Source organism: Salvelinus sp. IW2-2015, linkage group LG18, assembly GCF_002910315.2.
Source record: "Salvelinus sp. IW2-2015 linkage group LG18, ASM291031v2, whole genome shotgun sequence".
Classification (NCBI taxonomy): domain Eukaryota; kingdom Metazoa; phylum Chordata; class Actinopteri; order Salmoniformes; family Salmonidae; genus Salvelinus; species Salvelinus sp. IW2-2015.
The window spans coordinates 42,735,705-42,763,271 of record NC_036858.1 but is presented as its reverse complement, the minus strand read 5'-3'; the positions used below and the strand labels follow the sequence as shown (position 1 = coordinate 42,763,271).

General features: G+C 42.2%; 1 protein-coding gene across 7 annotated transcripts in view; it reads right to left on the bottom strand.

Moving 5' to 3' along the window:
* LOC111977842 (protein bicaudal C homolog 1-B) overlaps window positions 1-27,567 on the bottom strand; it is a 75,336-nt gene that overhangs the window by 10,263 nt on the left and 37,506 nt on the right. For 4 of the 7 annotated variants that reach the window (XM_024007567.2, XM_024007564.2, XM_024007565.2 and 1 more), the window contains exons 3-13: window positions 25,381-25,450; window positions 13,647-13,726; window positions 12,061-12,222; window positions 11,010-11,063; window positions 8,580-8,762; window positions 7,365-7,616; window positions 5,364-5,495; window positions 2,269-2,452; window positions 1,367-1,528; window positions 816-1,003; window positions 571-712 (exon numbers count right to left, since the gene is read on the bottom strand). In XM_024007567.2, the coding sequence (XP_023863335.1) occupies window positions 571-712; window positions 816-1,003; window positions 1,367-1,528; window positions 2,269-2,452; window positions 5,364-5,495; window positions 7,365-7,616; window positions 8,580-8,762; window positions 11,010-11,063; window positions 12,061-12,222; window positions 13,647-13,726; window positions 25,381-25,450 (1,609 nt within the window). The remainder of the gene's footprint in view (window positions 1-570; window positions 713-815; window positions 1,004-1,366; window positions 1,529-2,268; window positions 2,453-5,363; window positions 5,496-7,364; window positions 7,617-8,579; window positions 8,763-11,009; window positions 11,064-12,060; window positions 12,223-13,646; window positions 13,727-25,380; window positions 25,451-27,567) is intronic. The other 3 variants (XM_024007569.2, XM_024007568.2, XM_024007563.2) reach the window with 1 other exon arrangement.

Below are 27,567 nucleotides of genomic sequence, written 5' to 3'. Positions count from 1 at the left end.
AGTAACCCAGCCTGCATAACATGATCTGTGTGTGTATCTAGGCCTTGACAGCGTAAAATAATAAGATGTCAGTCATCTTAATTAACATCTCCAAGCTATTATGTTTAGTTGATTCACCCTGGGCTCGATGGTAACGGGGAGCAGAGCCAGAGCCAGTTGGGACAGGTTGGAGAACACAGGAGGTGGTCAGGGAGAGGAAACAGTTACTACTGTCACCAGCCAAGCTGGGGCTGAGGAGTCCACGGAGCTCCAGCTCCAACAACATGGGAACGTGAGGAGTGTGAGAGCAAGGCTACACTCAAACCACACATGTTAGAGATGCAGGAAACTCGGGACCTCAACCACTGGAATACCAGTCATTAAATGTCACCCTATTGCAACCTAATAAAAGTGGTTTAATAATGGGGACTAGACCGCATAAAACAAATATATTGTGGTATAAATTAATTTAGCAGTTTACAAGGCCAAATACCTAGGTTTCCTTGTGGGTTCTATAAACCTCTTTATAGTATATCTACAAGAGCTATACATGTCCATGTTGTCTGTAGGTGCGGTGTGTGTGTGTGGTACCTTCGTCTTGGTTGGACTTGCTGGAGCGGGGTTCTGACGGGTTGTGTCCGCTGGCCTCCTGGACCGAGTCACACTGGTTGGGGTTCAGAACCGTGTCTGCCAGTGACGCACTGGACATCCTACCATAGACTGAGCCAGGATGCTGTATACAAACACAAATGTAGCTCTATACATTATACTCACTATAGGCAAGGTATATATTCAATGTAACAGCTAGTGAGTATATGTCTATGAAAGTCATTCACCTTGACATGTCCATTGATGGTACAGGGGCCTTTGGAGCAGTCAGGGACCCCGTTGGTCTGCTTGTCGATTGGGGTAAGCCCGGGGGGAGGGGAGGGGGTGTTCTGGGTGTACCCCTGGACCCCAGAGAGCAGGATACTGCTCAGAGTGGCCTGGGCTACAGGGTGCATCATCAACTGAGACGAGAAGCCTGGATACACGAGGGAGAAAATACTACACCTTTATCATAACATTTTCATCATATAATCATTTATTACATTATACAGAACAATCTCAAAGTGCATAACTATTTTAAATGGACACAACTAGACATGGCAACTGACAAAAAAAGCACAGCTGATGCTACAAAGGACAAAGCTATTAACAGAAAGCCTTCCTAAAGAGAAAGGTATTTAGGGACGTTTTAAAGAGCCCAGAGTCTGTGGTGCCTTCAGGTAGTCCGGGAGGGCATTCCAGAGGCTGGGTATCAATCCCTTATAGCTATTTGTGAACAAGGTGCGAAACCTGAAGGTGTGAGACAGAGAGAGATTGTGCACTAGCCGTCTGTACTCACCTTGGGTGCTGGTGAGAGAGCTAGGCCACAGTGAGGAGGAGGGAGACGGGGTGCTGGGGATGGGGTTCTGCATAGGGCTCATGGAAGAGTTCAGACTGTTGAGAACAGAGTTTGGAGCTGGGGAGCTACTGAGAGAATGGGGCACTGATGCACCTAGGAAGCCTGGAGGAGAGAAAAACACAGACAAGGCTGTACCTCAATACAGTATCACTCTAAAAATATTTTCTCCCCACACCAGTGATAGATATTATTGCATACTACCACATCACTCATCAAGTCCTTTCATATCAGTGGTCAGAAAATAAAGAGAGAGACATTTGAGAGAACTGGTCTTTGACAAATATAACTCAACAGTCAATAACTCCATGTTAAACTGCTACTCTATGTTTCAACCAAATGTATCAAAGAAGACTGAAACAGGTTTGTGGGTTTTACAAACAGATCATTTAACTCCAGAAATAAGGCTCGGATTTCCTTGGCAGGCTGGGCTGTAATCTGARGGAGAGGGATGTAGTAATTAACTATAGGCTGAGATGTGGAGGCCCATATCTTACCCATGGGCCTTTGGGTTCATACTGTACACCCCAGGAAGGGACTGTCAATGTGGTCAGTTTCCAGACATAAACCTCCTAACAGTTTATCCCATGATACATAACTCATGATTTATTCCGTTGTAAAGGAGTTTGTCTCATGTTATTTTCAATTGTATTTCTTATTATTTATTTTCGCAAGATAACAATACAGTTGGATTACATACAGTAAGACACAAGCCTCTTTCTCCAATCACTGGTCTATAAACGTGTGGGAAAAGGCCTAGGGATGACATTTGTAGAAAGACAATAGATTTCCTTTGAGCATTCTCATAATGGTGTAAGAGGTGGATGCAAAGAGAACTCCATTACCCAGACTGCTCAGCCCCAGGCCAGCTGAGGCCAGGATGTCCAGGCCGACAGGACAGATGAGGGTGGGGCTGTTGGTGGAGGGGGACATGGCTGATGACACCCCGTTGCTCTCCAGACCCAACAGAAACTTCCGGGCCTCGTACATGTTCACTGCATTCCGCTCCACACTCTTTACTATCACAGACTGAGGAAGGGAGAGTGGGAGAAAGAGAGAGATGGAGAGACAGACAAGCGGAACAGAGAAAACAACAACATGGCAGGTTGTCATCAGTATGAACTGTACTTCAGCAACATGAGCGAGGAGAATAGGAGACAATACTGGTTCTTCAACTTCTGTAGCATAATTCGTCTTTCTTTAATGCAATTAACAGTGAAATCAAAAGGGATTAGTACATTTTCAAAACATAATCTTGATACAGTGGTTTTATTTCAATTTAAGTGTGAGAAAGCGTATGTGAGTTTGGGGAGCATATTCAACTTTCTCCAGTTTCAACATTACCATATAGAGTGCTTAGAACATAGCGATGAATAAAAAATTAACATGCACATAAATGTCATCTTTGGACCTGCATTTTCCAAAGAGGGCCCTGCCAAATTGAGTCCAGTCACCATCTTTCTTTCTCCACACCCTTCTTAATGGAGTAGCCGAATAGCCAGACGCAGAGCGGTGTTTGGAAGGCCATTTGGATTAGTGCTGTGATCTCGTTAATGTATAGGTCTGGGTAGGGCTGAGTTTACATTGGCACCACACCACTGTTCCCCACGGGCCTGTCTGGGATTAGGCATCATGCCGGGGCACAAGGAGGGAAGGGCACCTGGCTAAAATGTTTAGGTTGGGGCCAAGTAGGTTTGATGTGGCTAATATATTGTTTGGATTTGGCTTATGATGTGCAGTGCTTTACAGTTAAGGCCAGGAGATTTTCCTGCCCGTTTGACCTGATCAGAAAACACCTTGGGCCCTAGCTGTACCATTACTCTAGTAAAGTAGCTCTGGATTTGACCACTATGTCTACCATAAGCCACCTCCAAAGTCGTTTGAGAGAATTTGACAGTACGTCCAACTGGCCTCACAACGGCAGACCATGTGCACCCACGCCAGCCCAGGACCTCCACATACAGCTTCTTAACCTGATGGATCGCCTGGGACCAGCCACCAGGACAGCCAATGAAACTGAGGAGTATTTCTGTCTGTAGTAAAGCKCTGTTGTGGGGAAAAACTAATTCTGATTGGCTGGGACTGGCTCCCCACAGTGGGTGGGCCTGGCGCCCAAGTGGGTGGGCCTATACCCTCCCAAGCCCACCCATGTCTGCGCCCCTGCCCAGTCATGTGAAATCCARAGATTAGTGCCTAATTCATTCATTTCAATTGACTGATTTCCTTATATGAACTGTAAATGTGAACTGTAACCTGTAAAATCGTTGAAATTGCCGCATGTTGCGTTTATATTTTTGTTCAGTATATGCCAATTTATCTTACAATTTCTACCAATCTGCGTGCCAGTTATGGTTTAAATATGCACATTTTTGTGTAACGGTTTCATTTAAATGTATAATAACGTCTTCGTATCTCAAATTCATTGTTATGTGCTTAATCAAAATTCTATTTAAATTTAAATGAAAATGATACAAACCTAAAAAGTAACTTTTATTGCCATCTCGTACAATGCTGTGTACTACTCCCTTCACAGAACAGAGCAAACTGGCTCTAACCAGAATAGAAAGAGGAGTGGGAGGCCCCGGTGCACAACTGAGCAAGGGGACAAGTACATTAGAGTGTCTAGTTCGAGAAACAGATGCCTCACTAGTCATCAACTGGCAGCTTCATTAAAATAGTACCCGCAAAACACCAGTCTCAACGTCAACAGTGAAGAGGCGACTTCGGGATGCTGGCCTTCTAGACAGAGTTCCTCTGTCCAATGTCTGTGTTATTTTGCACATCTTAATCTTTTCTTTTAATTGGCCAATCTGAGATATGGATTTTCTTTGCAACTCTGCCTAGAAGGCCAGCACCCTGGAGTCACCTCTTCACTGTTGGTAGGGGGGGTATACAGAAGCCTTATTTGTAAAAGACCAAGTCCATATTATGGCAAGAACAGCTCAAAGAAGCAAAGAGAAATGCCAGTCCATCATTACTTTAAGACATGAAGGTCAGTCAATCTGGAAAATGTCAAGAACTTTGAAAGATTCTTCAAGTGCAGTCGCAAAAACCATCAAGAGCTATGATGAAACTGGCTCTCATGAGGACCGCAACAGGAAAGGAAGACCCAGAGTTACCTCTGCTGCAGAGGAGTTACCAGCCTTAGAAATTGCAGTGGAAATTGGTGGAAATCTGTCCTTTGGTCTTATCAGTCCAAATTTTAGATTTTTGGTTCCAACCGCCATGTCTTTGTGAGATGCAGAGTAGGTGAATGGATGATCTCCACATGTGTATTTCCAACCGTGAAGCATGGAGGAGGTGTTATGGTGTGGAGGTGCTTTGCTGGTGACACTGTCTGTGATTTATTTAGAATTGAAGGCACACTTAACTAGTACGGCTACCACAAAATCAAAATCAAATCAAACCACAGCATTCTGCAGATACGCCATCCCATCTGGTTTGCGCATAGTGGGACTATCATTTGTTTTTCAACAGGACAATGACCCAACACACATCCAGGCTGTGTAAGGGCTATTTGACCATCAGATGACCTGGCCTCCACATTCACCTGACCTCAACCCAATTGAGATGGTTTGGGATGAGTTGGACCGGAGAGTGAAGGAAAAGCAGCCAACAAGTGCTCAGCATATGTGGGAACTCCTTCAAGACTGTTGGAAAAGCCTTCCAGGAGAAGCTGAAATGCATTTCAGGTGACTACCACATGAAGCTGGTTGAGAGAATGCCAAGAGTGTGCAAAGCTGTCATCAAGGCAAAGGGAGCTACTTTGAACAATCTCAAATATATTTTGATTTGTTAAATACCTTTTTGGTTACTACATGATTCCATATGTGTTATTTCATAGTTCTGATTATTCAACAATGTAAAAAATATTAAAAATGAATAAAGAAAAACCTAATTGGGGTCAGCGCTAACTAGATGTTCATGTTTAGTGTGGTACCTTGCTGGGCTGCTTTGGTTTGGGCTTGATGCTGATGAAGACATCCAGCTGCTCCATCAGAGCTGTGATACACTGGGGCTCCACCTCAATGTCCTCTTTAATGTCAAACATCAGTACCAGGGGCAGGCAGCCCTGTGGAACACACATCATCACATCCTATGAAACAGACCCTTGTTATAGAACTATCACCATGGGGCAGAGTTTTTCCTGACCAGACATTTAAATTACATGACATTTAAAAGTATCCCCACAAACAGAATAGGGGTTGAAAATAAGATAAGCACCTAAATTGGAACGCAGTGGCTGTACAGTCATTAACATGCTATACACATGTTGTCAGAGCTCAGGGTCTCCACTTCACAGCGCTGTATGGGATTCAACTGACTGACGCTCTAAGCGTGAGCACGAAGCACAAGAAGATGCCCCCATAGCAATTTATTTTTTGTCTGAGAAAGAGGACTATGTTTTCTGAAAGATGAGAAATTGAGGATTATAATAAATACCGCTTTGATGTCATACAAGCAAACCACACACCCTTGAGTCCAAATCTGCGCTTCATATTTCCAAATGATAAAGCTCACGTCATTTACAGTATCATCATTTGTGATCACTATGTTTGATGTACAGCTGCAAGGATGACATGGAGTCATACCCTGGGTTGTTCTGAACAGAATGAGCTTATGTTTGTTGTATTGTGAAAATTAGCTGTGGAACATGCACCTGAATGTACTCCATAATATGCGCATCAAAATTACCAACCGTTTCCCTAAAGTGCTTCTGAAAGCCTAACACTGTAAGATTGTATTGTATAACTTAGCTAGTCATGTTGGCAATAGAATAAGCTTTCAAATGAAGCCCACAGACTGCGATTTATAATGGAATGTTTTTGGATTGCATAAAAAACAACAGTAATTGTGTGATGGTGGGGATGCAGGGCTGTGCTGCAAACAAATTGTGCACACTTTGGAGAGGTTTGTGGCCTCTTGGAGATACCAGTTAGACCTCTCACTCAAACCCTTGACATTTGTTTGTCTTATGTTGCACCTACCACACAATTTCCACTAATATTTTTTATTTTGTTACTAAATGTATCCAGAGTATTTTCTGATTTTGTTATTGAGAAATGCCTATGAAAAGCACAGTAAATGTAAAATGCACAAAAAAATCCAGTGTAATGTTTGGAATCAGTCTCGTGTCAGGTGAACTGTTGTATACTCACATTTGGTCTAATCATTTCCCCATAATCTCCAAAGTGTTCTCCTTTCAATTGCTACCATGGTTATGCATATGCTTCACATATTTACTCTGTTTGAAACATTTCCATGTTGCCCTATCCATCCATATAGGCCAACTGTCACAAGTGTAAAGGGTTGAGAGAAAGCTCAGTTGAAAAACAACACTATTTGGGAAATTCCAAAACAATTGACCAAAACAGCCTGTTTTGCATGATCCCACCACGAACTCCTTCCTACTTTATATTCAGCTGGGCGATAGAGGACTTCCCATCGTGTGCAATTAAATCAGTTTGGGCCAAGCTGGTGGTGACAGGCAGGGTCCGGAGCTGTAATTTACAGTCTGAGAGATGGTCTAAAGATGGCTCTCTGTGGGGGAGGCTCATCTCCTTGTCAAATGCCCAAAGGGGCCTCTTCTTGTGTGTCCCACTTCCAGACAGGGAAAAGTTAAGTTTACAAAACAACTTTAAATTTTTCTACTTTGGTTAAGACTGACGCCACAGACAAAGAACGGCAACACTGGCTAGCATAGCTGCTCTATATTATGGTTAACGTTTAAGCAGGATGTCAAAAAGTTTTTTACCCAAAAGACAATTAAATGACCAACATTTTACACATTTGCAACCCGCATAGCTGATAAAGTGCCTTGGTCAGAGACAAAACAAAATAAAACTGTGGTTTAAATCAACAAAAATCCATATGCAGGGTAATTTTCCAACAGAAACAAGGCAATTATTCTAATCTATACAAACCATGCATGGACACATACCATGAGGTACTGGCGCGCCAGGCAGACAGACTCGATGGTGCCCTGGATGTAGACAGTAGATTTCTTCTGGGGGCTGTTAGGGTCGGGGAAGTGGATCTGGGCTCCTGTTCTCTGGGTGATGTGTTTGATGTTGCTGCCGTTACGGCCCATCATGAAGAGGTGGTGCTGAGGGGCGATGTCCAGGTGGGTACTGACTGAGATGGCACTGGCAAGGCTTCCCGCCAGGTGCTCAAGCAGCATGGCAGTGCCCCTCTGGGATGAGAAGAAAATCACAAATCTATCAATTCAATCAGTAAATCTGCAGCATCTAGTAATATTTTGACTAGGATAAGAAAAATAATCTTTCAGTGTGTGGACAAATGCTCAAAGGTGAGTGAGTGACTGTGTGGATAGAACTATCTACTAAAGTTACCCTCTGGGGCAAGGAAAAAAACACAGCTAAAATTAGATTAATTTGCACATCCAAATGTGGCAGAAGAGCAGGAAGAAAAACCAATGAAAATTGTCCAGTCTGTTTGCTTCTCCCAAGAGCAATATTTATTCGAGCTAGTGAAACAACATTTCAACCATAGTTTACACCAAAGTAAACCACTGTTTTTCCATTTCACCAGGCAGCCGACAGAATTGTTGGATTCCCTGCCTCCTCTGCAAACAATCACTGGAGGAATTGGAAGGACTTCCAATGGAACTCCAGCCTTCAGCCACTGAGGCCAGCACAGCAATCCACAGTGGTTTTGGCAGACCCCTTTCACAGAGCAAGATCTCCAACCACATAGCATACATACTCCCCCAAAACCCCAGCCCCGATCTGGCCAGCATCCCAAGTCAAAAGGAACCCTCTACCCATCCACTAACTCAACTCCCCCTAGGCTGGGTTGTACTGAAGGCCATAGTGAGGGTGGGTCAGCGGTAGGTGGGGGGGGCTAGGCACCAGCCATAGCTCTAATGCCCAGGGTGGAGGAAGGGGAGAGGAAGAGGGCGCTCCAGACGACTTATATTAGACATTTACTCAGGAGGGAGATTTACTTGCTCATGGGTTAGAGAACAGTGCTTGGCTTTAAAAGCAACAGTACTGTAATTCCCACTAGGGAGCTGACCAAGCAACCCTCTGGTCACAGCAGTCCACTTTTCTAACCACAAAGCCCCAACCCCTGTTATTCTGTAAGTAGTGTGGTGTGTTGGTGGGTAGATGTGTGGGGTGTGGCCAGGCCTCACCTTGACGGCACTAGAGTTGTTCTGGGAGCCGCGGACCACTCCGGTGGTCCCGTAGAGACGTGTGGGGGGCTTGAAGGATACGGTTAGGTTGTAGGTCTGGGAGATGTGCTGCACTGTGGGGGAGCCTGGGTCAGGCTGCACGATGGCCGGCAACTCAAACGACAAAACTAGAGGGAGCAGCTCCTGAGAGAGATCGACGAATAGACAAAGATAAAGATTGTGAGATAGAATTACAAAGAGGGAGGTAGAGAGAGAGCGAGACATGCATACAGTTATTGCCATCTTGCTATTACCATCATCATACTATTCTTTTGCGATCTTTACACAAATGCCCTGTAGTAAGTAACAGAGTCCATTTGAATAGTGAAACATTAAAAARATAAGAGTGAAAACACATCTCTTAACATAGGGTACGCATGTGCACATCTACACAGACATAACATGTCCCACTTCAGCTGGGTTGTGGCCAAACACGGCATAGAAATGTTTTAACTCAATAAAACCCCTTGGTGTCTATCACAACGGGTTGAACTGTGCCAATACTCAGAAGGGACCTAACGCGTTACGCCCTTCATCAGGCACATGCTACAGCACACTTCCATTAGGAGCCGATTAAACATACAGTACAATGCTGTAGTAGCAGATCATGTCTGCTCCTAGACGGTCTGTTGATATTCAGACTGTAAATGTTAAGGTTAAGTCACTAAATCATACATCAAGTCACGCCATCAAAGAGAAGAGACCTGACTAAAAGTGGACCCCATCACTCAAATCACAGAAGTCATTCAAACAGCCTGGAGAGGCCAGATTTTGCCAAAAAGTTCATACATACACTTAAGTCTACTCGTGTACGCGCACGCACACACTTATCCAAACACTCCGTCTTGGGCAGTGCGCCATAGCTTAGGCTGCCAGAGAAGGGCAAACAGCATGAATTACACTGACCAAAGAAATGAGCCCATGATTAATCCCATATGTTTCTGGGCCTACTTTTATATCACATTTCAGGGGTTCCACTGTTAAGGCAGAGATATTTAGGTCAGTGAGAAGGGAAACACAGAGAGGACAAACAGTACGGCCCGACCAGGCTATGAATGAAGAATGGCTCAGACAGAGCTGACATAAGCTTTTTAAAACAGGTCTTCCTGGCAACTTTAAGCTTCATATTTATTCAATCTGAAGGTGTGCGTGACTTCTGCAGACAAGGGCAGAAAGGCAAATATTGTATAAAGACTGTATAACGACTACATAAATCACGGACAAAGCTACAGACTAAAACTTTCATCATACACCATCACGTCTTCAAGGGCTGCAGTACAACTCAACTTTATCCTTCCCTTCAAAACAGCTCTAACAAAGACCTGGCACAAACAAACTATAGCGAAGGTAAAAACCCATCCAATCACTGTTTTGGTCACAGGCAGAGAGGGGTGAGGCCACCCAGGACCATTTACTTTTAACCCAAACAGTACAGAGGCAGATCCGGAGCAAACAAACTATGAAAGGTTTATATCAAAGTGGCAACTGACAGTGATTTGTTCCTTTTCATTCATTTCTTATGGCAGCCAACATGGATATCAGTGCGAAACAAAGTAGGGCTTGTATTTGGGTGAAGGAGTGGAGGGTCGCTGGGCAGGTGTTAATACTGTATGTGGGGTGGCTGTACAGATGTCCTATGGTTGGTGAGTAGTTGTACTAAGTGGTATGAGTAAGTCCAGTGTACAGGTTTGGGTAGTGGGCAGTAGCTGGGCTGCTGTTTGAAAAGAGGGTTGCTGAGTGATTGGGTGGACTGGGAGTATGGCTGCTAGTGTTTGGCTTTGGGAGGAGAGGATTCATGTCGCTATTACAGCTTATTTTCTAAACCCCTTCCTACAACAATGGTATGCTCAAACATTACTTCTAAATTCAATTGGTTAACTTTTTTTAATCAAGGAAGTGCATGAACTCGGTTGCTCCCTGTTGTCTGTGAAAACACAATCACGTGTGCTCGCACTCTTGCGCTCTACTTTCTTCTCCCTCTTTCTTTCCTCTCTCATTGAGCTTATTTGTCTTGGTACACTTGGAAAAAAAGCACATGCGTGTGAAGAATTGTGATGGCGGCYAAACACAAGGAAGGTCTGGACAGCAGAGGCTCACACGAGCGGAATGGCCCACCGCCCTCTGAGCTGGAGCCGAATCTGAGGCGAGCCGAGCACACTCTACAAGGCCAGACGCACCCTGTGCTGGGTTTGAACTGTTTCCTATGTGCCCTGTGCCACATGGGCTACGGCCAGAGCATTACCTCCGAGTTCACAGGCTCCACAGCTATCACATGCAGTTATAGGACAACTAAAGGATGACTGTAGTGACACWGGCTTACAATATAACAGCCTGTTCCGAGTTCTATAGTTCAGACCTCAGAGACCTTCATAGAAATGACATCCAACTTACCCTGATTTTGGCGCGAGCTGCCTCTACCCCTCCTGGCTGACCTGCAATGGACACCTGTTCAGAAGGAGCGACAGAAGTCATTGTTATAGTTTAGCTATTARGGTTACATCAAAACTGGAATCTAAAACTGAAAAATAAAAATATTTCCATTTGGTCCGGTCATTCTAATTTCCATAGCTTATGTTATGTTTTTATCAAAACCCAATCAGAATAACATCATGAAGAGAAAAATGGTTTGTAGGCTTTTACCATATTTAAAAACCCCAACCCGTAATTTCAAAAATTGCCTTTCAACACTTCACATCCTGAATGCGTGCCTGCAATTAAAATAATTGCGACAGAAATCTAAAAAGGAGATAAATGCCTTCATTAGATATCCTGCCAGTGGAGCGGTAATCTCTCTCCTCCTCTCTTCCTTTTCAAGCCTTTCATCTGTAACTCACCATAATGGAGTAAGGCAAGCGCTGACCCAAAGAACCATAACTTCTGCCAACTTTAATCAGCACTTCTGAACAAATTAAGCCTCAGTATTTGAGACCAGCTGTTACCATCTAGTTTGGGTCAGCACTTCCTCCTCACGCAAATGCATGCCCACACACTGGGTTTGAGGTACAAGGTGTTTAAGGTAAGGGATAGCTTGCAAAGTTTGGTGTGTGATTGCATGACACATGCGAAGAGATTGGCAGCTTGCCTCCTCCAGAGGTGTATGTAAATGGAAATTACAGCCGCTTCCAACTGCTTGTCTATCCAATCCAGCCCAAACACACTGGCTTCCTACGGCACAGCCAATCAAAACAACCAATTACAGCAACATGGTCATTTAAAGCCACTCTAGCAACTAACAAATGGGACATACTCAAATGAGAACAAACCAGTTTAATATGTGGTTAAAATAGTAAATACAGGTGAATAAAGCCTGTGCAAATAGAGAACCTTTGACAGTCCCACACAAATGTGGTTAATGATGGCACAGCACATTCATTCGTATTCAGTCTATCAGATCCTGTGTACATTGTTAACTGAACATATACAGTGGTGTATCTCTCCGTACCTGGTTGCTCTTCTCCGCCTGATTGTTGCGGTTGGAGTCGGGGAAGTGGATGTGGCAACCCGTGTCCTCCATCACCTTCTTGATGTTGTTGCCTCCCTTGCCGATGACGTGGGAGTGCTCTGTGTGGGACACGTCCATCTTAAGGGTTACCCTGTTAGTCTGCTGGAGGAGAGGAAGAAGGGGGAGACACTCATCTTAAGGGTTACCCTGTTAGTTTGCTGGAGGAGAGGGAGACACTCATCTTAAGGGTTACCCTGTTAGTTTGCTGGAGGAGAGGAAGGAGAGGGAGACACTCATCTTAAGGGTTACCCTGTTAGTTTGCTGGAGGAGAGGAAGGAGGGGGAGACCATCTTAAGGGTTACCCTGTTAGTTTGCTGGAGGAGAGGAAGGAGGGGGAGACCATCTTAAGGGTTAACCTGTTAGTTTGCTGGAGAGGAAGGAGGGGGAGACACTCATCTTAAGGMTTACCCTGTTAGTCTGCTGGAGGAGAGGAAGGAGGGGGAGACACTCATCTTAAGCATGGCCTGCCAGACAATGTACTTAATAATACTTAGTGAATGATACGATAGAAATCTTACATGCATAAATATTCAATTCTATACCACATATATGTAAACCATGGCAATATTGTGAATATTGACACATCTTGAATGCCCCTCGCGTAATAAGCCGAAGACAAATAGGATGCATCTCTTCCACCAAGACCCTGGCTCTGGTCCGACACCACTGCCAGGCAGATGGTTCCACCATGAGAAGCTCCACTTAGAGAGGCATGAGGACTATAACCAATCATATCAAACATAAACCCTTTCAGATGGCTAATTACACAGAGAGCTAAAGCAGATGAGCCTAAAAGTATGTTAAATATTTCAAAAAGTTTCATTCGACAAATCCATTGCTATAGAATGCCGACTAATCATGGTTGTTTCATGTTGAACTCATTGGGGTGCAATATGTGAATACATTCAGTTGGACAACTGACTAGGTATCCCCTTTATGTAGGCAATCATGTGTGACTGTGCAGAGAAAATACTTGTTTAGAGTGTTAGGATAAAACCTGCCCACAGGGGGTGCTATGGTGTGCCCATTTTGGATGTTGGTTGCCATAGAGACAGGATATGCACCATGCCGAGCCAATACACACTCAGGAAATTAAGTACTGGCCATCTTGGTGGCAATTCATATCATACGTCTGAGAAAGCCGCCTGTCATTTGAACTCTGTTGGAGATGGAGTGAGTGAGCCAAATAAGGTGTGAGAGAGAGGAATGGACTGGGAAAGATGTAGAAGGGAGTTATTTTCTAAAATGGTGGACCCCTGCCACCTCAGTGAGATCCACAGGGCCCCTTACTCTCCATCCATCTCACTTTGCCTCCATCACTCCATTTCTCAGTGTGTTACCAAGCCACTCAAATTGAAACAGAACCAATTAGGAAGTAAACCAAGGTTTCCTAGAGCATGAAATGACAGCCAGAGACACTCACTGGATACATCTGTGACTACCATCCCCTAGTTGATAAATTACCGATGTCAGTGTTGGTGTTGCCATGAGAACAAAACAAACACCTTTCCATCATTCATACGCACCTTTGTGTCGAGGACTGACATGATTCGGTCTTTGGCTTCCCTCACATTGTCTCTCTTTCCACAAACCTTAATGTGCGGATCTGAAGGGAGAGACGTGATGGAGAGGTTGAGATTGAGGTACGGAGAGAACAAAAGGAGACAGAAAGAGGTTATGAAGAGATTATATTATCACCTTTTCCCAAGACTATACATCAGGAGAATGCATTGATGGCATTCATGATTATGACATCAGACAAAACACTGTTGAGGTAAATGCTAATTTCAGATGTGCCAACTCTCATTATGGGCTGTTACACAGCAATGTTGGATCAAATGTGTAATCCCCCCCCCCCGACATTTAGAAAGTTTGCATAGAAAATAGACACAACAACTGCCTGCTAGGGTGCGTTTCCGTTTAACTATCTTGTGTCGATAAAAACAGCTGGAAGTATGCTCAATGCTCATGACTGTAGAGTCCATTTGGCCGTGCGGCGAGCCAGGTCCTAGGAGCCCCCTGTGTTGACTGTATGGAAGGGCAGGAAGTCAGTTAAGCTCCTTCCAAGAATCCCCCTCCCCCCACAAATAGCTCAGATTTACTGTACTCCTACAGAAGAAAATATTTCTATTTAGAGTTTACTTACGGACATTTTTTAACCTATTGACATTTGTTGGGTTTAGAGATTTTAGAGCTGTTGAGCAAGAAAATGCAGATAAAAGCCTATACTGTTAAACAGAATAGTACATGGAAATGTAGGTAATCACTGAAAGAAACAGAACAGTGTGTTATACTGCGCTGTATAGGCCTAACACCACAACAAACTCCAATTACATAAACCAAACAGAAACTCTCCATAGAGTTTGGGGCGGCAGGTAGCCTAGTGGTTAGAGCGTTGGACTAGTAACCGAAAGGTTGCAAGATGGAATCCCGGCGCTGACAAGGTAAAAATCTGTCGTTCTGCCCTTGAACAAGGCAGTTCCTAGGCCGTCATTGAAAATAAGAATTTGTTCTTAACTGACTTGCCTAATTAAATAAAGGTAAGATTTTTTTTTTTTTTTTTTTAAAGAGTCACAAAACAAAAAGTAAGGGGAAAGCACATGAACTGGCCCTGATCCCCACTGAGGAGAGATCTGGGTTGGCTAGGCTCTGGAATGCTGCTGCAGGGAAGCGTTTAGGAGCCTCTGTGCTCCACGTTTTACGGGCCTATGGGGGGGATTGTGGGAGCAGTGGAAGGCTGTGTGGATCTCGTCAGTGTGACATGGGACCTTCGTGGCTTCAACYCTGAGGTGAGATCACAGAAGGGTGAAAAAACAGCTGTGAGACGATATTTTGTTCCCCACAAAAACAACCCAAAAGCCTCTCAAGTCCACAATGGGTTACATCACGATAGGAGTGGGTGCCGTCTGAGACAGAAAAACAAAGTAAAAACACAGCAGTATTAGAAAAGACCCTCACAGCTTTGGTTTCAGGAAACGTTCCAAACACACAGCTGTGACTAGAGACCAGCAGAGGGTGTTGGCCTTCCGCTCCCCTACCCATCTGGCACTCATTACATTAGGGGGCTAAATTAGTGTTGCTATGTGTGATGTTAAACACCCCCACATTGTTTAAGTGTGACGCGTGTACGCTTATGATTGATTGTGGAATAGAAAATGAACACCTTAAGTCTTAATTTGGCACACAAAACACTCAGAAATACATACAATATGACAGCTGAGAAGAAAGGTCTTGGAAGTTGACACTTGACACAAAAGAAAACATTTGACCCCCCTCTGCCTACCGTCAACGCTAATGACTTTTTCCAGAATGGGTTTCCATTATTTAAAGCCAGGCACCACAGGCTAAAATATCATTTTTGCATCTACTTATCCATTTTGATTTTTTTGCGGGGTATTTTGGTCCATTAATAGGAGTATTTTCAAGAAGAAAAAAATAAGTGTCAAAAAGTTAAATATACATTTATTTTACTAGTTTTAAGTTTTATACTACTGTCAAACTTTCAGGAATTGTAACCACTTTTAAATGGACATGCATCCATAATTTCATAGAATGTAACAAACTGGACTACATACATTAATTAGTAACTTACTTTGAAGAGATGGTGACTGATTGAGTCTAATAGGTGTTTCGCGTTTGGTAGTGTAAATCCATTGTACTTGGTCTTTAAAGCAGCAATCACCGCAGCTGAAACAATGAAGTATTTTCCCTCACCCTGTTTCGGTAAAAAGCTTGATCTCTCTTTTGTTGCTGATCATTTTCCTGCACTGCAGGAAATGCAAACTTGTAGTGTATTAGAGGTTAAATACGGCTTCTACAATTTGTGATTTCCACTTAAAAATGTCAGATTTGCCCTGACGAAATATTTAGCAACCAAAAATGGATGTAGCAACTGCAGATTGCCCCTTTAACTGCCATTTCCCAAAAGTCACTCTTCCCACATGCCAAAACATTTTTCTCAGTCTCAAAAGCATCTACATTAACCAACTTCTAAGTGGTTATTCTTAGACATATTCTCCAGACGTAAACAAAGGGAATTGTTGATATGCTGTCAAAACACTTTTAGCAATTACATTTTCTTTTTAAAAGCGTACATTTATTATTTTACAGATAGAAAAATGAAAAAACTATTCCACAATCTGCTATGTATAAATCCAGTCCTGGAGTGTCTTAACAAAATAAAACCTAAATATTTAGGCTGAATTCATCTAGTGTCCAGAAAAATGTGTTTGCATGATATGCAAATACGCTCCTGTTTTATGAGATTACCTAAATTGCATATACAGTGCCTTGCAGAAGTATTCACCCCCTTGGCATTTTTCCTATTTTGTTGCAATACAACCTGTAATTTAAATAGATTTTTATTTGGACTTCATGTAATGGACATACAAAAAATAGTCCAAATTGGTGAAGTGAATTTTTTTTATTGTTTAAAAAAAATACAGAAAGGTGGTGCGTGCATATGTATTCACCCCCTTTCCTATGAAGCCCCTAAATAAGATCTGGTGCAACCAATTACCTTCAGAAGTCACATAATTAGATAAATAAAGTCCACCTGTGTGCAATCTAAGTGTCACATGATCTGTCACAAGATCTCAYTATATATACACCTGTTCTGAAAGGCCCCAYAGTCTGCAACACCGTTAAGCAAGGGGCACCACCAAGCAAGCGGTACTATGATGACCAAGGAGCTCTCCAAACAGGTCAGGGACAAAGTTGTGGAGAAGTACAGATCAGGGTTGGGTTATAAAAAAATATTTGAAACTTTGAACATCCCACGGAGCACCATTAAATCCATTATTAAAACATTTAAAGAATAGGGCACCACAACAAACCTGCCAAGAGAGGGCCGCCCACCAAAACTCATGGACCAGGCAAGGAGGGAATTAAGCAGAGAGGCAACAAAGAGACCAAAGATAACCCTGAAGGAGCTGCAAAGCTCCACAGTGGAGATTGGAGTATCTGTCCATAGGACCATTTAAGCCATACACTCCACAGAGCTGGGCATTATGACAGAGCAGTCAGAAAAAATAAGCAAACATGTTTGGTGTTCGCCAAAAGGCATGTGGGAGACTCCCCCATACATATAGAAGAAGGTACTCTGGTCAGATGAGACTAAAATTTAGCTTTTTGGCCATCAAGGAAAACGCTATGTCTGGCGCAAACCCAACACCTCTCATCACCCGAGAACACCATCCCCACAGTGAGGCATGGTGGTGGCAGCATCATGCTGTGGAGATGTTCTTCCATCGGCAGGGACTGGGAAACTGGTCAGAATTGAAGGAATAATGGATGGCGCTAAATACAGAGAAATTCTTGAGGGAAACCTGTTTCAGTCTTCCAGTGATTTGAGACTGGGATGGAGGTTCACCTTCCAGCAGGACAATGACCCTAAGCATACTGCTAAAGCAACACTCGAGTGGTTTAAGGGGAAACATTTAAATGTCTTGGAATGGCCTAGTCAAAGCCCTGACCTCAATCCAATTGAGAATCTGTGGTATGACTTAAAGATTGCTGTACACCAGCGGAACACATCCAACTTGAAGGAGCTGGAGCAGTTTTGCCTTGAAGAATGGGCAAAAATCCCAGTGGCTAGATATGCCAAGCTTATAGAGACATACCCCAAGAGACTTGCAGCTGTAATTGCTGCAAAATGTGGCCCTACAAAGTATTGACTATGGGTGGGTGAATAGTTATGCACACTCAAGTTCTGTTTTTTTGTCTTGTTTGTTTTACAATAAAAAAATATTTTAATCCATTTTAATTCCAGGTTGTAAGGCAACAAAATAAGAAAAATGCCAGGGGGGGGTGAATACTTTCGCAAGCCACTGTATTAGTATACTATTTCAGGAAAACATATATACAAAAAAGCATTATACTTGTGTCTACATTCAACTGGTAAAAGTTGATTGTGATTAAGTGGAAAAATTATCCTATTAGGGTGTGGTGCCTAGCCTTAAAAGGGAGTGACCAGGGCCTCCCGAGTGGTGCAGCGGTCTAAGGCTCTGCATCGCAGTGCTTGAGGCATCACTACAGACCCGTGTTCAATCCCGGGTTGTGTCACAATACAGCACAAGACAAATATTCAAGAAAAACAACTACATTCCTTAATAACAAGGTCCCCAATCAATATTTAAAATTCCCTGAGCGGCACCAGAACATCCAATGGTATTGTATTTTGTAGTTGGTTCCTGCAATGAGCTCCTTTAAAATTAAAAAAGTGGATTTACCTAGTTCGGTGAAGACCCGAGGAACCTCAAGAGTAAACCAACCTTGTGAATGGGTTTGGTATTTCATGTTTTTATATTTTAACAGCAAAGTTAGGGAAGTCGGAAGCTTGTGTAGTGGAGCTTTGTAAACAAAAAGGGAATAATGAAGTGATGTACAGGACTTTAATGAGGAGCAGCCAACCTTTTGATACAGGACAGAGTGGTGAGCATTAAAACTGTCACCTGTGATAAATCAAAGGGCGCTATGGTAGACAGCATCCAAAGGTTTAAGAGTAGTGGCTGCTGCAATCTGGTAAATGGTGTCACCATAGTCAAGACCTGGCAGGAAAGTTGACTGTACAATCTGCTTCCTGCTATTTAGGGAGAGGCAAGATCTATTTCTAAAAAATAAGCCCACTTTAAAATCGTAGCTTTTTAACTAGCTCATTCGTATGCTTTTTAAAACAGAAAATCTTTTTCAATCCAAACGCCCAGATATTTATAGGTGGGAATCCGATCGTTGAGAGAACAATGCAATGAATAAATATGTAGACCAGCAATTTTTTGCGAGAATTAGAATACATATATTTAGTTGCGAGAATTAGAATACATATATTTAGTCTTGCCCGCATTAAGTACACGTTTAAAACCAACCAGGGCTTTCTGTAAGGCAACAAAGTCAGATTGCAGCTCAAACATAGCATGGTCAATAGTTGGGGCAATGGCATACATAACAGTGTAGTCTGCATACAGACTTAATAGATAGACCAATATTATTTATATAAATAGTAAAGCGAACAGGTCCCAATACCAACCCCTGCAGTACACATTTAGCAATATACAGGAAACTAGACTTGGCACCATCAGAAAACACGCATTGTGTCCTATCTGACAGATAACTCTCAAACACTTGCAAGAAGCCCGATCCAGGCCTATTTGAGCCAGCCTTTGAATTAGAGCATAATGGTCAACAATGTCATAAGCCTTGGAAAGGTCTATAAATAAGGCAGCACAAAGTTTTTTTATGATCTAAGAAATGTAAGTTAACACATCATCTAGAACACATATAGCAGACTTTTGAACAAATAAAACCTGACTGGTACACATTTAAAACAGAATAGGAAGTTTCAGAAGTTATTAGCTGAGAGTTGGCCTGTGATTCTAAAACTTTGGAAAGGCAAGATAACTACCATCCAATTTATCTAAGTCAGAAGGATCTCATCTGTGTAGGGGGAGGACTTGTGCTGCTTGCCTAAAGTGGAGCAAACCACTCGATTTTGTCCCTATGTTATATCGGCATTGAACATGTCACCCTCCCTAGGAGAGGTGGTGACCTTGACAATTTATTGTTAAAACGAGAGGCTGCCTGGATCTGTAATTTAAAGACCCTTACCCCCTTCGGTCTCAACGTAGACTTTGATCTGAAGCCATTCTTGTGATTCTGCTATTCATTGTAAATGTTTGTAGGCCTATGTAGCCAAATTGTATCTATGATCATATGCGATCATTCACGCTTTTTGTATGTTATTTTTATATCTATAATTAACCAATGATATCAGGCCACATCCGGCTATGATTACATACACTTGTGTGTGCCCTTTGACACTATATAAAACTAGTGACCCGCAGTGTTTGTCATTATACCCTGAAGAAGACAGCTTSTCTGTCGAAGCGTTGGATATTGGGTTATTCAATTATTGCATCTGAGCTGCTAGAGTATGCGGCTCTCTTCTTTTCTACTCCGCTAGCCAGCACCTCGCCTAAACAGGTGGACGTTTCTTTCGCCTCCCATTTCCCTAAAGTACCATTCAAAAGCTTGGAATTAAGTGAATTTGGCTCAAGGTACACCTTTTTAAAATATCCGCAAAATGACAAAGAAAGATTGGGGAAAGAATGGGGGCTGAACCAACGTAAAAAGTTGGAAGTTGATATCTGTTTAATCGTTGTGCTGCTGTCCCGAAAAGCGAAACATTTTCAAAATGATTTCCGCGTGTAAAGAGCGTGCGCCTTGACCGAATGCCATGAATCTAGACTACTCCCCCGAGTAGTGTTGATTAGAAGAGAATAAAGCCATATTTACACTTATACCTTTGATTGGGCTACGTGTTGCCTTTGAGCACTCTGGCAGGACACGAATATGTTTTCCTAAACTTTAAGTGCAAGCATGACCATAGTCCACTTCAGCAGGAGAGGAATGGCGCCAAGCGTTATACACGTGCATAGACATTGTAAACACTGCTTCGCGAACTTGGAAACATTTAATTTGTCATATCATCGCGAAGAGAGATTTATAGTATTCATTTGTCAAGAAACTTAGCTTACCTGAGCAAACCCCACACTCACCCTCCCTAAGTGTGTGGAGGTTGACTAATCTGTATGTAGCCATTTCAAATGTTGTTCTGATGTATGTTGCGTGACATTTCGCTGCGCAACTTCATAATGAGTAGGCCAAATACTTTCTTTTGTCTTGAACACAAGGCTTGGTCTGACCTAGGCGCTGCGGATATGCTCTATCGTTTTTTATATTGACAACTTTTTACAGGTGTATACAGTGCCTTCATAAAGTATTCAAACCCCTTTACTTTTTTATAATGTTGATTGAATATTAAAACAACCAGGGTCAAGCACCCTGCCCAAGGGCACGTCGAAAAATCTCCCACCAAGTCAAATAGTGTGTGTAGATGGGTGAGAAAAAAACGATTTAATCCCTACTGAATTCAGGCTGTAACAACAAAATGTGGAATAAATCAAGGGGTATGAATACTTTCTGAAGGCGCTGTATGACAAGTCACCACTCTGTGGCTATGTGTGGAGTGTAGGAATAAAGGGCAAAACGGTGTTTAAAAAGCTACCCATGAATGAAGTCTTCCATTTTCATACCTGGATGTCATTAATGAACAATTGATAGACTACTGTTGTAATACCACAGATAAGCTTACTATACCATATATTCTCTACAGAAGGAAGTTGATCGTTCATTTGGGTAACACCTAGTATAAAACAATGTAGGAAAGAAGAGTTAAATACATTACAATGCTGTCAATTCAAGATGGATAGTTAGAGCATTTCCCACTGGTCATACATAAATGTGTAAGGACAGTGACCATTTATTCTCATGGTGAAATGTTCTGGTAAAGTGTAATATTAGCCTAAGATACTGTTTCTCCTATGAATCACTGACAGAATATTCATGATTCCAGAAAGTGGTACAAATAGTTTGAGTTTTGACAACCCCCAATTTAAAAATGATTGAATTTCAGATAGCTGGTGATTCAAATTTAAACGTAATGGAGAAGCAGAATGGCATGGGTACCCATAATTTGTCTCCTGTAGTTGTGTTGATGGCTAACCTCAGCTCAAACTCACAGGTGTACGATATCCAGTCATTGTGGGTAGATGTCAGGGTTGATTACAGTACCTAGAAGACAGAGTACTCTCTCCCCTCTAGCTGTTAAGCAGAAAGGGTCACAAATACATGTATTTTTTCCTCCAAATGCACAAAAATGCAGTGCATACACCCATGAGATAACTGGAAGATATTATTGGACATTGTTCATACCCCTCCTTTTGGAATATATAAAACTAAAAGGCTGATAGCCAACAAATCATAGGGCTGAATATAAATGGACAAACTGTTCTTCCAATGTGAATGAGCTTAAGAGGTTGACTAGGAGTAGAAGAGCTGTTAAAAAGATTTAGGGCTGTCCCCGACTCAAAGAAATCTTAGTCGAGCGAGAGTGGTCTGTTCTTTCAACCAATCGATTGGTGAACATTTTAAAAACGTTTATTTTTCAATATATAGATATAACAGTTTTGCTTCCGCCCCTACCTGGGCTCGAACCAGGGACCCTCTGCACACAACAACTGCCTCCCACGAAGCATCGTTACCTATCGCTCCACAAAAGCCCCGCGGCTTTTGCAGAGCAAGGGAAACCACTAGTTCAAGGTCTCAAGAGCAAGTGACTTCACCGATTGAAAACGATATTAGCGCACCCTGCTAACTAGCTAGCCATTTCACACTGGTTACATAGACACAACACAACCTGTGTTTCAATAAAATCAACTATTTGTAGGCTACTGAGTTTTTCTAATGCTTTAAGCACTGCGATTAAAAATGAAGACACACAAATTACTAGAGGGAGGGAGCCGAGATCAATATAGCCTAACCAGAAGAACAAAAATCTGTTCCCGACCCTCCTCGTTCTGCAAACTTTTCCATTTGGAGTGCCAATATTGTACCATTTCTACATGCCAGTTATTATTTTCATATGCACATTTTCGTGGAACAGTTACATTTCATTTAATAAAGTCTTCATATCTCAAAATCAATGTGATGTCAAWAAAAATTATCGAAATGAAAACGATACAAATCTAAAATAAACTTCTATTGCCATTGCCAACATGTAAATTAGTCTACATAAAGCCAACAAATAAAAACATTGCAGCCAGCAGGTTGAAAATATCCTGATAAAAATAAATACCCATTAAATCACATTAGCTAAGCATGGCCTGTCTGCAAGGAACTTGAAACATTGTATTAACTATTGTATTAATTGGTGCAGCCCAAAGCTCATGCTAGCAAACTTGCAACATTCTATAAAATATGCTGGGCCCTCAGTTTCCCTGCCAGTGAGCTCGGACACACAGCTGTAGGCTATTTGCGCAAGGGATACGAAGTAATCAGGTAGGACTATTTTATGATCTTTCCACCAAATCAGAGCATGAAGACTTTTCAAATTGACAATAGTTTACAATGTAGCCTTTCTCAATGGATATAAAAACGGGCTTTGTTGACTTGCTGTTTGAGGCAAAGAAAAAATACTTTGAAAAGCTCCACAGTGATGGTGAGTTAAGACAATCAGAAATAGTATCAGATCCTCAAATGGGCACATTTATAGGCCTACATTTGTGAGCAGGCCAGGTAGCCTAGGCCTAGTTATATGCGTAATCAGGTGCGTGTCCTTACTCCAGATGGACAGGAGCGCTCCAAACAAAAAGACAATGAACACATTGACAAATTGTAAATGGAATGAAATAAACCAAAACTTATAGCCTAGGTTGTGCGCTCTGCAAACGACGTGTCCACTCCTACAGTACAATGACAACGGTAAGACGGTAATAATAATATATTGAATGCACTAACAGAAATTACAGTAACCAAATAAACATTGATGATTCGAAATTATGGGAATTAACGGTAAATGTACTACTGGTGATACTGGTGTGCCATCCCTGCGGCCTTCACAATGGATTAGTCCACTGAGACAGGCGTGAATCAGACAGGTGTCTCATGTGCCATCATTTAAAAACATATATATACACTTGACAACAAAAAAATCTGGGTCGACCAACAGCCTATTGACGAAACAATCGACTAAATGGGGTCAGCCCTAAAAACATTCCAGTGTAAACTTCAACTTCTGGGTCAAGTTCAGGAAGTTGTTTTGGGATTTCACATCTTCATGCACACTGGCATTCCATTGGGGTCAACAAAGGGGGCATGTCGAAACCCCCCCCCCAAACAAGCTTTAAATAGCAGTAGTATTTTATTGGCAGTGCACTGGAACTTCAGACATTACATGCAGATAACTCCTAACTCAACATCCCTCGTACAAACTCACAAATTGGTGCAAATTCTGACCAGAATGGCAAACTCTGAAATTACTGACCAGAGAGAAAAGTAGAAGCTTTCATCTTTAAACATAAATGTTTTTAAAGTAAGTGGTGAAACGATGAATGCTGCTGCGACTTTGATATACATGTCCCCTCTATAATTACTTCCAGTGGTGTAAAGTACTTAAAAGTAGTACTTTAAGTACTTAAGTATTTTAACTTAAATAGTATCTGTACGGGGCCTCCCGGGTGGCGCAGTGGTCTAGAGCACTGCATCGCAGTGCTAGCTGCGCCACCAGAGTCTCTGGGTTCGCGGCCGCGACCGGGAGGTCCGTGGGGCGACGCACAATTGGCATAGCGTCGTCCGGGTTAGGGAGGGTTTGGCCGGTAGGGATATCCTTGTCTCATCGCGCTCCAGCGACTCCTGTGGCGGGCCGGGCGCAGTGCACACTAACCGAGGGGGGGGCGGGTGCACGGTGTTTCCTCCGACACATTGGTGTGGCTGGCTTCCAATGCATGGCTTTCGACCTTCATCTCTCCCGAGCCCGTACGGGAGTTGTAGCGATGAGACAAGATAGTAATTACTAGCGATTGGATACCACGAAAAATTGGGGAGAAAYGGGGATAATTAAATTAAAAATAAAATAAAAATATTTAAAAAAATAGTATCTGTGCTTTACTTATGATATTTTTGACAACTTTTTCTCCACTACATTCCTAAAGAAAATATGTACTTTCCCCGACACCCAAAAGTACTCGTTACATTTCAAATGCTCAGGCAGGGCAGCAATATGGTACAATTCATGCACCTATAACTGTGTCATCCCTACTGCCTCTGATCTGGCAGACTCACTAAACACAAATACTGCATTTGTAAATTATGTCCAAGTGTCAGAGTGTGCCCGTCTGTCCATAAATAAAATTTAAAAAACAAGACATTTGGTGTATAACTTTTACTCAAGTATGACAATTGAGTACTTTTTCTACCACTGTACCTAAGTACATTTAAAACCAGATACTTTTACTCTAGTAGTATTTTACTGGGTGACTTTCACTTTTACTTGAGTCATTTTCTATTATGGCATCTTTACTCAAGTATGACAAAGGAGTACTTTTTCCACCACTGATTACTTCACTAAGCACATTCTTTCAGTTAAAAATAAAACACTGATTCTTCTCGATTATAAAAATGACTTAGGGGGGTCATTCAGCGCTAAAACTAACAAACCTATGTTGTCATTGCAAATTAACTGATTTATAGTCTTCATGTACAGACATCAGCAAATATCTTCCAAAAACAAAACTTAAGACTTACATCCGGTAATGAAAAAGCAACATTGGAGTCAAATGTAGAGCAGTTAACAAGAAGGATGTTCTGTTACTTTTGATATAACCACCGCTGAACTGTTGTTGTAGAATCAAAACAGACAACATTCACCTTTTTTGGACTTGGCTCCGATCTTCAATTTGGAAGGCCACGCTATCTGTGTTTTGGTTTCATCCATGACCTGAAACAGATATTGGTCATATTCAATAAAAGGAAAAAGAAAGTGTCATTACATATCTATGTTTAATATACTGAACAAAAATGGAGATCAGGAAAACAATAACACCATAATGCTTCTTCTTGAGACTGCCTATACTGTAGTCCGTTTAAATGACCAATTTTACATGACAGATAACTTGGTACACATTGATATATACAAATCTTAACACGTGTCATTTTAAACATAACAGAAATCCTGCCTCACTTCAAATAAACAGTATAAATGAGGACCACGTWCTAGTAAGCACTAGCCAGAAAAATTCACACGTCTGCTGTGTTTATGGCTGATTYAATGTGGCTCGAGGCTTGTCTAAACTTTGGACAATGCCTCATTGCCTCTACTGCCCTACACCTCCTCAAACCTCTTGCCATGCTGACTTTGGAGAGCACGCACCTATGAAGAGAGGTCTACGATCTACACATTTTGGGGAGAAATCAACCAGAAATGGTATGATCCAGCGAAAACATGGCTTTTGATATAAGCTTAKTGAAACAAATGTACTCTGTGACAAAAAAAGCCAACATCTCCATATTTTCTGAAAGTGGACTGGGTGTTGTTGGCTTAGGAACACGTGAAAAGTGTCAGCTGCAATCTATGTGAGAGCCCTTTGACAAAGCTACCCATCGTAACCAGGAGCATATGCATGAATGTGAAACAAAAAAAGAAAGAGCAAAAAAAAAAAAAGTCAGAGAGGAAAGAGTGTGTTATTCTGAGGTACTACAGGCATCGTCCACACGCTCATGAGGCCGCTCACCGTCACATAACTTCCTGAACATAGACTGGGGATCAAACAGTTCAGCCATGAGAAACATGAACCATCTGCATCGCCTAATGGAGACCTGCTGACTGGTGGTTTACATTAGAAACTAAAATCTCAGAAAACCATCCATCTCCAAAACACAGAGATCTGTCCTTGTCCTTCAATTTCCTTGTTTTCACAAAGGTCCTGTCGTGATTATTTGTTTTAACGCGTACCAGGGGCTCGTGTTTTTAGGTGGAAAAGGAATGAACTCAGACTGTCTTGGACACGTGAGCACCCTATGAATGTTCCCTCATACAGTATGAAGCTGCTCCATGTTCTTCATTGACTCCAGTGGTTATGCAAGGACCTCCAAACCTCACATGGGAACCCATGCAGAGAGAGACAATATGCTTTGAGCAGATGTCCATGTCGATAAAAYGTTTGGATGGAAACCTGGTTATGTGAATAAAGTCTAATAAAAAAATMTAATGACAGACCTGATGGGAACTTAGATTCACGCAATGATATGTTTTGTGGTCCTCTCACTACGACTCAGGAAAGCATGCAGTTTATTAGGCTCAAGATGAAATAAGTTACGATGAACTTCACATGGTGGTAAAAGTATGTTTGGTTTTTGGCATAATGGAGCCCATGTCATCCAAAGTTTTCCAAAAAGCACCTGGATGATCATCAAGACCTTTGGAAGAATATTCTATGGACAGATGATTCAAAAGTATAACTTTTTGGATGACGTGGGTCCCATCATGCCTGGCGAAAACCAAACTGCATTCCACTGTAAGAACCTCATACCAAGAGTCAAGTATGGTGGTTGTAGTGTGATGGTTTGGGGATGCTTTGCTGCCTCAGAACCTGGATGACTTGCCTTAATAGAAGGAACCATGAAATAGAAGGAACCATGAATTCTCCAACGTATCAGAGACTTCTACAGGAGAATGTCAGGTCATCCATCTGGGAGCTGAAGCTGAAGCGCAGCTGGGTCACGCAGCAAGACAATGATCCAAAACACACAATCATGTCTAATGTCTACATTAAAATGGCTAAAATGAACACATTTGAAGTTTTGGAATGGCCTAGTCAAAGTCCAGACCTAATCCCAATTGAGACGTTGTAGCAGGACTTGAAACGAGAAGTTCATACTTAAAAACTCACAAATGTCGCTGAGTTACAGCAGTTCTGCATGGAAGAGTGGGACAAAAATCCTCCACAGCGACGTGAGAGACTGATCAACAACTACAGAAAGCGTTTGGTTTTAGTCATTGCAGCTAAAAGGTGGCACAACCAGTTATTGAGTGTAAGGGGGCATTTACCTTTTCAC